Consider the following 12,469-nt stretch of genomic DNA (forward strand, 5'->3'; position numbering starts at 1 on the left):
GTTTAGTGTTGGTTTTTTAAGCAGTGGAGTTACCCGAGCCTGCTTGAATGCTGTAGGGAAGGTGCCAGTATGGAGGGATGAGTTGATGATGTGTGTGAGTGCTGGGAGAAGTGTGGGAGAGATGGCTTGTAGAAGGTGTGAGGGGATGGGCTCTAGAGGACAGGAGGGAGGATGACTGGAGAGGAGAAGTTTAGATACTTCTTCCTCGGTTAGCGGAGAAAAGGAGGACAGAGGGGTATTGGCTGTGGAAGGGGTCGGTCTGGGTTCCTGTGTGTGTGGAGCTGAGAACTGACTGCTGATAGATGTTGTTTTGTTGGTGAAGAAGTTCGCAAAATCGTCGGCAGTTAAAGAGGAGGTGGGTGGTGGTGGAGGTGGAGGTGGACAGAGGAGTGAGTTGAATGTCTTGAAGAGTAGTCGTGCGTTGGAGGAGCTGTTGATCTTGTTGTGGAAATATGAAGATTTTGCAGCATGAACATCAGCAGAAAAGGACGAGAGGAGAGATTTATACATACTCAGGTCAGATGTGTCTTTTGATTTGCGCCATTTCCTCTCTGCTGCCCTGAGTTCGGTCCGGTGTTCCCGAAGAACCTCAGATAGCCAGTTAGATGGAGTAGCGCGTGCTGGCCTGGAGGAGAGAGGGCAGATAATGTCTAGAGAAGAGGTTAAAATGGAGGATAAGGTATCCGTTGCAGTATTCACATCCAGAGATGAGAATTGTGAGGGTGAGGGAAGAGAAGATGACACGGCAGAGGAGAGATGGGAGGGGGAAAGTGAGCGCAGGTTTCGTCTGAAAGTGACTGGTGGTGGGGTTGGTGGCGCAGGGGTAGCGAGTTGTAGACTGAAAGTAATGAGGAAATGATCTGAAACATGGAGAGGTCTCACCAGGATGTTGTCTGTGATGCAGTTGCGTGTGTAAACCAGGTCCAGTTGGTTGCCTGATTTGTGAGTACCTGTGTCAAGTCAAGTCAAGTCATCTTCATTTATATAGCGCTTTTAACAATGTAGATTGTCTCAAAGCAGCTTTACAGAGATAAATGTATAATTTAACGTAAGATTGTTTTGGCTTTATAGCGGTTCTTTAATAAAGTTATTTTCCAGCTAAAGTTAGTTTTGATTGATTCGCTTCTGTCGCAACGATCATTTGTTTTTAAATTAGGGCCGCCAAGACGACACCATTCTCTCTACACAGACTTTAAACGCGAACCTGTGAGAAACGCTGATGGCGTTCAGATGCGCATTAAGAACGGGTTCTATAGTTATGTGCGTTTGAATATATGTGTGCAGGTTTGGAATTCCCTGCAAACCAAACCTAAACAAATTACTGGTGTTTCCTTATAGTTTTGATTCAGAATTTTATTTTATTTTATCAATTCGGGGTAGATACGCAAATTGAGTTTTCCCGACGACGCGTTATCTGTAGAGTGGGAAAGGGATCCTCCATAGGGAGAGACTAGTTGGCACTTCAGCACTGCGTTGACACCGGGTCCAGGCGAAGGTCCTTCATCAGATCTGGAAACGGCCTGGATCCGGCAGGCTGCGGGAAAACCTTGGGATAAACAAAGACACTAAAATTAGCGTAGATGCCATTCTTCTCATGATGTAACAAGTACATCAGGATTAATGGGAAGTGTTCCCGGTTCCAGCTGACCTAATCTATGCAGCCTAATATTGAATTATAGAAGTCTATAATGTATTATGTGAACGCTATGTCAAAGAGATGTGTCTTTAATCTAGCTTTGAACTGACAGAGTGTGTCTGCTTCCCGGACAATGGTTGGAAGACTGTTCCAAAGTTTTGGTGCTAAATAGGAAAAGGATCTACCGCCAGCAGTCGATTTAGATATTCTAGGTATTATCAACTGGCCGGAATTTTGAGATCGCAATAGACGTGAAGGAGTATAATGCGTTAAGAGCTCGCTCAAGCACTGCGGAGCTAAACCATTTAGTGCTTTGTAAGTGATCAGCAATATTTTAAAATTGATGCGATGTTTAATAGGGAGCCAGTGCAGTGTTGACAGAACCGGGCTAATATGGTCATACTTCCTGGTTCTGGTAAGAACTCGAGCTGCTGCGTTTTGAACTAGCTGTAGTTTGTTTATTAAGCGTGCAGGGCAACCACCCAGTAGAGCATTACAATAATCTAGCCTTGAGGTCATGAACGCATGGACTAATTGTTCCGCATTTGTCAATGAGAGCATATGACGTAATTTAGATATATTTTTAAGATGGAAAAATGCAGTTTTACAGATACTAGACACGTGACTTTCAAATGAAAGATTGGTATCAAAGAGCACACCCAGGTTCCTAACCGACGACGAAGACTTAACAGAGCAAGTCTTCTGTGGTGATGTGTCGTTTGAGATCGAAAAGTAGGCTAATGGTATAATAAATGTGTCTGAAAAAAATAACAAAGCATTTTAATTGTTTATTAATGAACTAGTCTTTTGTAAATCAGTGTAGGCTGCCTGCAAACATATCTCCACACATCTCCGCTGTAATGTAGATGTGCCTTTCACGGACAGGATCACATAATCAGATGGTACCGTAGGCCTACGTAGCCTATTTGCTTTCGATTGGATTTTTTTTTATGAACTTTATATAGACAGTTATATTTCTCATGTCTGTGAGGCTTGTCTATACACTGTTCTTCAGCTCATTTTTGAGACGCGCTCCAATTCACAGAGATCATGAAAGCGCGCCCTGTTCGTTTTCTTTTCTTTTACAAAAGCACAACGTTTTCTTGTTGTTGAGAGTTTACACAAATAAAAGTAGATGCAACTGATGTATTATTCTTTTCTGTATGACCAGAAATGATGGAGTATTTTAAGTTGTTTCCTCTGTTGAGTGATGGCACCGGCGCGTCCATGTCATGCAGTGCGCGCTCCACACTCCGCACAAACACTCGGATATGCGCTTAATAATAGCCAACATCTAGGTTAACGTTAGAGCGAGCGGCCATGCCAGACTGAGTCCTCTTCATGTTTAACAATCAAATTCTGGTGCATTTTCTTGGGCCAGTTTGAAAAGGACGGCTGAAACGCCTATACAGATAAACGCCCAACGCTGGTGTTTTTCTTTAAACAAATTCGTTTAGGCTTTAAAATAAATATTGTCTATGGGCTAATTACAGTTTTTCTCAATTGTTTACACACAAATACTGGTACTTGAGACACAATGACCACAACATGTAACTCATTCACCAACCCCCTGAACCAGTTCTGCTGAACTACAAGCACAATTCCTGCTTTACACTCAAACTGCAGGTCTAAAACACACCTTTTTCAAAACACTACACACAATTCTCTGCTTTTGACAAAATTTTCATTCAGAAAATCTCTTGTTTTCACAAGGAACACACTGCCATTCAAATATGCACACTGACTCATCACATGGGCAAACACCCGTCACACAGTTTTACAATTAGCAATCAGAGCTTTAGCATAAAAGGGCCACAGGTGAGCTCTTCAACAGGTGAGCTCTTCAACAGGTGAGCTCTTCAACAGGTGAGCTCTTCAACAGGTGAGCTCTTCAGCAGGTGAGGTCTTCAACAGGTGAGCTCTTCAACAGGTGAGCTCTTCAACAGGTGAGGTCTTCAACAGGTGAGCTCTTCAACAGGTGAGGTCTTCAACAGGTGAGCTCTTCAACAGGTGAGCTCTTCAACAGGTGAGCTCTTCAACAGGTGAGGTCTTCAACAGGTGAGCTCTTCAACAGGTGAGGTCTTCAACAGGTGAGCTCTTCAACAGGTGAGGTCTTCAACAGGTGAGCTCTTCAACAGGTGAGGTCTTCAACAGGTGAGGTCTTCAACAGGTGAGCTCTTCAACAGGTGAGGTCTTCAACAGGTGAGCTCTTCAACAGGTGAGCTCTTCAACAGGTGAGCTCTTCAACAGGTGAGGTCTTCAACAGGTGAGCTCTTCAACAGGTGAGCTCTTCAACAGGTGAGCTCTTCAACAGGTGAGGTCTTCAACAGGTGAGGTCTTCAACAGGTGAGCTCTTCAACAGGTGAGCTCTTCAACAGGTGAGCTCTTCAACAGGTGAGGTCTTCAACAGGTGAGCTCTTCAACAGGTGAGCTCTTCAACAGGTGAGGTCTTCAACAGATGAGCTCTTCAACAGGTGAGGTCTTCAACAGGTGAGGTCTTCAACAGGTGAGGTCTTCAACAGGTGAGCTCTTCAACAGGTGAGCTCTTCAACAGGTGAGGTCTTCAACAGGTGAGCTCTTCAACAGGTGAGCTCTTCAACAGGTGAGGTCTTCAACAGATGAGCTCTTCAACAGGTGAGGTCTTCAACAGGTGAGCTCTTCAACAGGTGAGGTCTTCAACAGGTGAGCTCTTCAACAGGTGAGCTCTTCAACAGGTGAGCTCTTCAACAGGTGAGGTCTTCAACAGGTGAGCTCCTCAACAGGTGAGGTCTTCAACAGGTGAGCTCTTCTGTGGAGCAATGGATGCCAACATTGGATTTTTTTTTTTTTTTTTACTGTAACTGTATACAGTCAATTCTTCTGTTGTTTTGTATGTAGACCACTGTATGTACAACTTTGTGTTGGTTGGGATGTACTGTGTATTTGTGTGCTCTGAGTATAAAAACAATATTCTCAAATATGTTACAACACACTTATGGTATGTACTGTCTGGAGTAAGTGTAACACTGAACAAAAGTCATTATGATGAATGGAGAAGAAGTGTTTTACATTCATCGTTGTGTTTTACATTGAGCACATCAGTGTTCAACTGGTTCTTATAAATGTCTATTCATATGATGGTTTGTGTGTGTCATTTGAAAACAAAATACCATTTTGAGAAGAAATAACATTGTTTTGAATGTAAAGTTTCATTTTGCAGGAGAATTGAGGGGTTTTGCCCATTGTGTGTGTGTTTTTTAATTTGTGTGTAGAGTTCTGAGAATATGAGGCATGCTTTCAGAAAATGTGTGTAAACAATCGAGGAAAACTGTAATGCCACAATAATTTGTTTATTTTATTGGCTACTTGTATTTTTCATTTTTGTTTTGCATTGAATACCATTTAAAGGATTTGCTGTGCACCGAAATGCCATCCTCCCATAGAAAGACACGTTAAGAACCACCTTTATTTTCTTTATAATAAAGGGTTTCTATGGGAGGAAAACGTGGTAACACTTTAGAATAATGGTCCGTAGTTAACAAGTAGCTATGCAGGAAGTAATAGGTAGTACTGCATTAACACCAAACTTAATACTATTAACTAATATGGAAGCAATATTAAATAAGCAGTAAGTAATATCTAATTTAGTACAAAGGTAGTTCCTTGGTAGGTATTTGATTATTACTAAAGAAATATATCCTCATTGAGAACTACTTGTGAACTAAGAAAGAATAACCAATTAATTACTAATCACAAAAGTAACATGTCTAAAAAATGAACAATTGTGTTTTTTTTTTATACTTTTAACATGGTCATAACATTTCAGAAGCTTGTGCCTCAAATGGGTTCTTGTGGAAACCAGTTTATGAATATTAATATTCCCCCAAATACATTAGCTACAGGTTGAGATTGTGACTACTACTCTTGCCAAAGGATGGACGTATGTTCTCTGTTTATTTCAAATTTAAACATAGAATAATACTAATAATGATAATTTGTTTAAAAACGTTAACTCCTCACTAATTACTCAAGCGTTACCTTGTCATCCCGCAGGAACTACTAGTGATGTGGCCCATTATTTTAAAGTGAAAAACACTTTATATCACTAGTAGTTAACGCTTGTGTTACCTTAACGCAAGGTAAAGCTTGTGTAATTAGTGAGGAGTTAACGTTTTTCACTTTAAAATAATGAGCCACATCACTAGTAGTTCCTGCGGGATGACAAGGTAACGCTTGAGTAATTAGTGAGGAGTTAATGTTTTTCACAAGTAATACAAGTTATTTAATTTTATATTTGACACATACTGTACATGCATACATTTCTGTGAGGCACTAGTAATATTCTAACAAACACTGTAATCTGGAAGATGTGGTTTTGCGCTTATCGCAATAAATGCAGCCAATTTCTTCATTAAGGATGCAAATTGTTTTTGACGAGAGAACATCAATGTTTATATTCATATCCTAAAGAGAAGTCCTCCTCAGGCGGCTACTGTAACATAAAGGTAGGTCTTTGGAGTCTGAGACATATTGAACTGACACTCAATAGAGCTCATAATAGTGAACTAATCCAATCATGAGTGTCAGCATCACTTCCTAATTATTTAAAATTTTAAACAAATTATCATTATTAGTATTATTCTATGTTTAAGTTTGAAATAAACAGAGAACATACGTCCATCCTTTGGCAAGAGTAGTAGTCACAATCTCAACCTGTAGCTAATGTATTTGGGGGATATAATATTCATAAACTGGTTTCCACAAAGAACCCATTTGAGGCACAAGCTTCTGAAATGTTATGACCATGTTAAGAGTAAAAAAAAAAAAACACAATTGTTCATTTTTTAGACATGTTACTTTTGTGATTAGTAATTAATTGGTTATTCTTTCTTAGTTCACAAGTAGTTCTCAGTGAGGATATATTTCTTTAGTAATAATCAAATACCTACCAAGGAACTACCTTTGTACTAAATTAGCTATTACTTACTGCTTAGTTAATATTGCTTCCATATTAGTTAATAGTATTAAGTTTGGTGTTAATGCAGTACTACCTATTACTTCCTGCATAGCTGCTTGTTAACTACGGACCATTATTCTAAAGTGTTACCGAAAACGCTTAACGTGTAATTACAGTTTTTCTCGATTGCTAAAGGACAGTGGGCACAACTGGAGTCACACGTGCTAACCTCTACAGTCTGCACAGCAGCAGCTCATGTGGACCAAACTCCAGCTCGTTCTTCATTGCTTGAACACAGTTTTCAAAACTCTACACACTTATCCCATGACTTTAATAATAATAATAATAAAATAATTTGTTACATTTATATAGCGCTTTTTCTGAGACCTCAAAGCGCTTTACATATGGAAGGGGGGAATCTCCTCAACCACCACCAATGTGCAGCATCCACCTGGATGATGCGACGGCAGCCATATTGCGCCAGAACGCCCACCACACACCAGCTTAGTGGTGGAGAGGAGACAGTGATGAAGCCAATCAGTATATGGGGATGATTAGGCAGCCATGATGGACAGAGGCCAAGGGGTAAAGGTGTCCAGGATGCCGGGGTTACACCCCTACTCTTTTTCGAAGGACATCCTGGGATTTTTAATGACCACAGAGAGTCAGGACCTCGGTTTAATGCCTCATCCGAAGGACGGTGCTCTTTGACAGTATAGTGTCCCCGTCACTATACTGGGGCATTAGGTCCCACACAGACCACAGGGTGAGCGCCCCCTGCTGGCCTCGCTAACACCTCTTCCAGCAGCAACCTGGTTTTCCCAGGAGGTCTCCCATCCAGGTACTAACCAGGCTCAGCCCTACTTAGCTTCAGTGGGCAACCAGTCTTGGGCTACAGGGTGATATGGCTGCTTTAACCATGACTTTAACCACAACCTGCACAACACTGTGGATTTACAGCACTTTGTTCAAATGCTAACACACTGCTGTCAAACCTGTGAACCACACATTCCCAACAGAAGAGATTTCAGCCTTGTGAATGCATTCCGTATCAAATCAATGTGACCCACATCGGCATTATTCATTTTCAGTTCAAACTTCAAAACAATCAAAAGAGGAAACAAGCAGTTCAGAAAAGAGGAAAACACACACACACACACGCGCACGCACACGCACACACACACACGCACACACGCGCGCGCGCACACGCACACACACACACACACACACACACACGCACGCGCACGCGCACACACACACACACACACACACACACACTAGTTTCATCTGTTTGTGTCACACATTGATCTCCACATTAATCTTCCGCTCAGTGATTGTTATTGAAGTGTGTGTCTTTATTGTCTTTATTGTTTCTGTCGCTGGACTTCCTTCTGCTGAAGGTCATCATCATCATCATCATCATCATCATCACGTGCCCTGCTTCACAAGAACACCAGGAAACTACAGATCTTTCATGCCACAACATTAATGATTCACAGCACCGTTGAGGAGCATTTCATTCATATCCAGAAATAATTTACTGGTCAAATCAATGTGACCCACATCGGCATTATTAATTTTCAGTTCCAACAAATCAAAATAGAGGAAACAAGCAGTTCAGAGAAGAGGAAAACAGAAGCAGAGATCAGGACGCAGCGCTATTATAATATAGGCCTATTATAATACAATCAGACGTTTTCACGTGATTTGTGTTTAAATGATGTTTTGAGTGAACATTCTTATCTTTAAACTGTTTTTATAGTCTTTACAACACATGCTGTAGAGGAACAAGGAAGCAGAGAAATATTTCTAAGAAACGGGATTAGAGGCTCGTAACATTATAACTGGAAAACACTCATTATAAGAAAAACAAGAGTGAAGGACAGAAGTGGACAAAACTCACATCTTCACCCTTTATTCAAACATTATTAATTACTGATCGACTAGTTTGCAGTCGATTGTTTTATGTGTGATAATAACGTTATGAAATATGACAAATTGTGTGCCATAAATTTTGTCCAGGCTGTCAATCAAAGAAATTATGAAGTTGTAGTGAATGAATGTGTTTTTTCCCTTTTTTTCTTTGCATAATAAAAGCTGTAGTTATAATCTTATCAGATAAATACCGTAACCAAGTTTAGTGCTTTATTTTTCCCTCATATTTAATATATATATATTCTTCATATTTTGATGGTTTATTAAAACTTGTAGGGACATTAAAAACAAATATCCCCACCTGACATCATTTTTTGCCAATACTGTATTTACCTTCATAATAATATTTAACCTCTTAAAAAAAAAAAAAAAAAAAAAAAGGTTATGATTCAATCAGATGACAGAGTGGAGAGAGAAACAGGAGTGGCTGTGTTCAGCTCTCTCTCACACACACCTGTCAACATCATCATCAGTACAGCCTATATAAGAGCAGGCTCACACACACACACACACACACACACACACTCACTCACGGACTCACGGATCATCATGAAGGGTTTCATCACAGGCTTCTCTGCGCTTCTGCTGCTGCTGTGCTCTTCTTCTCTGGCACAGGTACACACACACACACACACACACACACACACACACACACACACACACACACACACACACACACACAAAGGAGAATTTGGTTTTTAGGAGAAAAATGGGAAATACTTTATTTCTATAGTCCACTTTAGACATTCTGCTGACTAGAAGTAAGTTTGCAAGTACGTCAACTTTTTCTACTAACCATAACCATTACCATAACCATAACCGTCTAGTAATACTCTAATGAGAGTTAGTTGACATGGAGTTCCAGAATCTGATTTTGATAAGTTGTTTTCAAAGCTATAGATGAGAATGCAAATGTTGAGTGGGAAATGTTTTACAAAGACTAAAAGCAAACACTAAACACTACATCTATTTATAATAATTAATGTAATGTAATGTAATGTAATTTATTTTAATATAATATAATATAATTAATATACAGAAAAAAAACTGTATTTTTGTGTGGTTTTCCAGTAGAGATGTCCAAACATCTTTAATCTAAAATAATATCTTGAATTATTTTCTGTTCTTGTTTTAATCATAACTCTAACAATGATATGTATGCTTAAAACAAGAAAGAAAATGGCAGCACTTAATGTTAGTTATTTAAAACATTAATAAAAATGAATAAAAATAGCATGTTAGTTTCAGCTCAATTAAACAATGTTTTAAGTTGATTTTATTAATATATTAGAAAATGATTCAATTAATAGTTTAAAGGTATCTCAATGTTAAAGTTAACAAAGGAAACCTTATCATAAAGTGTTACCAAAAATTGTAAGTAAGAATGATATCGATCCATGTTTTATGTATACTCAGATATTTGTAATAGGAGACAAGACAAAGATAATGATTGAGGAAATTAATTTTCAACTTAATATTTACACAGATTACCGAATATTAGGGAAGAGGAAGTTTCACACCAATGAAATCCGAGGAACAAACTATGTATTGTGTTTTATTTCATTATCTAAAATAATTGGATTGCTTAATGGTTGTTTAAATTGTTCCCTAAAAGGTTAATGTGACAACATCCACTCTTCCAGCAACTAATGCTTCAGTGAGTGAAGATCCTACAGCGACTAATGCTTCAACTCCATCCACTCTTCCAGCAACTAATGCTCCTTCAACTCACAACACTTCAACAACACTAGCGAGTGAAGCTCCGACCAACACATCTTCACCAACACCAACACCTGAACTGACCAACTCGACCACACTGATGCCTGGGAATACCACCACATCTTCATCTTCATCTTCACCAACACCAACACCTGAACTGACCAACTCGACCACACTGATGCCTGGGAATACCACCACATCTTCATCTTCATCTTCACCAACACCAACACCTGAAATGAGCAACTCGACCACACTGATGCCTGGGAATACCACCACAGGACAGACCCCGACTCAGACCTCGACTCAGACCTCGACTCGAACGACTCAAACGACTCGAACGACTCCTTCGTCCAGCGAGTCTCTGAGAGTTTCGCTCCTCTTCTGTTCTCTGCCGGTCCTGCTGTTCGCGCTGCTGATCTGAACTCTTCTGAAAACAACTTTAGCATAACTAGACCAATACAAATGCAATACAATTCACTTTGTGACTAAAAAAGCTTCTGCCGAATGCATAACTGTAAATGTAAATGAAGGTAAAGGAGTTACACTAACATAAACTGAACAACAAATATTAGTTTTGTTTACTGAATATGTTTCTCATGACTGTAAAAACATAAAGGCTGATGCTTGAATGCTTGAATGCTTGAAATTAGCTTGACAAATATAAATTGTGAATTTCTGTTGAATTTTTAATTGAAATGTACGGAACAAGTTTCCATAAAGAATGCAGCAGATATAAAGAATCTTCATTCATTGGAAAGGGCTTGAAGCGTCACTAACGAGGAGAGTCATTAATGCAGTAATTACCCCATTAATCTGGCTAATCCAAACATCGCTCTGTCACTCCTGTTCTTTTCACTGTAATGTCTTAGTACATGTTTTACTGTTTGAGATTCTTCTGGATTAAAATAACTGATGTAAAATAATTGATTTCCTTATACTGGGTTTATGGTCTCATGACATCCTGGAACAACATTATTAAAGCCTTTAGCTAAATATCAAACAAATGAGTCACGCTACAATCACAATCACATGATCAGAAAGTCAAATAAACTTTATTATTCGGCTTCAGTATCAGCAGGTCATAAACTCACGAACTCAAGATACAGAACTGAAGTTCTCCCCTGTTTATGTTCACTTACCCATAACTGACTATGTTTAGTAGGAATGGGCATTTATGGCATATTTTATGTGAGTTTGTCCGTTCAAGCGCGAGAACACGTGAAAGAGCTCGATTCGTTCTTCACACACTGTTCTCACTGGATTGTTAGAATTAATAAAAACGTCAGCAACTAAACCCACAACACACACTCGCCAACTCAGATCTTTACTAGCGTTTGTTGTTTGCAGAGTCTTCATTTTAGGCCTGATAATCCGACATGACGGAAGAGACGCATGTTTTTCTGGTACCAAAATATATGATGGTCAAAAAAAATGGTAATACGTTTTGCTGTGATTAAAATCCTGTATATATAAAGGCAGCTAGAAGGCCTTTTAGCCCAAGGGTCGGTAAATACTGTGTACATTATAAATAAACAATGTCTAAAATTTCAGGTATTGAAATATTATGGGTTTTGGGGGGCTTTATTGATCATCGTTGGTCTTTAACCCAAATCTTATTGATTTAAATCACTTCAAAGTTTTATAAGTATGGCCACATAAGAAAACAAATCGTGCTCTAGCATATCATTTTAAGATAAATGTTGAAATAATGACATACTAAGTCTAGCCTTGGTATGTCATAATTATGACTTATTATGTCCAAATGTAGTTAGTGGGCCCTATTTTAACGATCTTAAGCGCATGGTCTAAAGCGCACGGTGCAAGTTCACTTAGTGCGTCCGAATCCACTTTTGCTCGTTTAACGACGGGAAAAATGGTCGGTGCTCCCGGCGCGTGGTCTAAAAGGGTCGTCCGTATTCTCTAAATGAGTAATGGGTGTGTTTTGGGATTTATGTGCGTTAAACCAAGTCTCATCTCCCATTCCCTTTCACGAGTTCACACTTACATCAATTAAACAGCTAACGATTATGCGTATTTGGCGTGCTGTCCGGGGGAAGGGATCCGAGCTCAGAATTTTTGCCCGAACCCAGAGTACTCCCCCTATAAGCAAAAACAGCAAAGGACAGCCGCCGGACTAAAGACCCCCCAAAATGCAGAGATTTGGTGGGCTGGGGTTTTGAGAATAAGCCTGGTTGCTTGACCAGGAGGGCGTGCTGGCTCACGAACGGAGAGCAGTCGTAATC

The 12,469-nt window shown here is 39.7% G+C and overlaps 1 protein-coding gene across 1 annotated transcript; it reads left to right on the forward strand.

Annotated features, from left to right (window-relative positions):
• The first annotated feature begins 8,994 nt into the window (after positions 1-8,994).
• LOC311299755 (uncharacterized protein) lies at positions 8,995-11,149 on the forward strand. The gene is made up of 2 exons (XM_084423567.1): positions 8,995-9,122; positions 10,123-11,149. The coding sequence occupies exons 1-2, from the start codon at positions 9,057-9,059 to the stop codon at positions 10,645-10,647; spliced, it is 591 nt and encodes a 196-aa protein (XP_084279693.1). The 5' UTR covers positions 8,995-9,056; the 3' UTR covers positions 10,648-11,149.
• Positions 11,150-12,469: the final 1,320 nt, after the last annotated feature.

Source organism: Rutilus rutilus (genome assembly GCF_951802725.1).
Source record: "Rutilus rutilus genome assembly, chromosome: 11".
NCBI lineage: Eukaryota > Metazoa > Chordata > Actinopteri > Cypriniformes > Leuciscidae > Rutilus > Rutilus rutilus.

Excerpts from the sequence above, each read along its gene's own strand:
- LOC311299755 (XM_084423567.1), top strand. The coding sequence starts at position 9,057 with ATGAAGGGTTTCATCACAGGCTTCTCTGCGCTTCTGCTGCTGCTGTGC. Across the intron at positions 9,123-10,122 it reads GCTCTTCTTCTCTGGCACAG|GTTAATGTGACAACATCCAC; the intron begins GTACACACACAC and ends GTTCCCTAAAAG.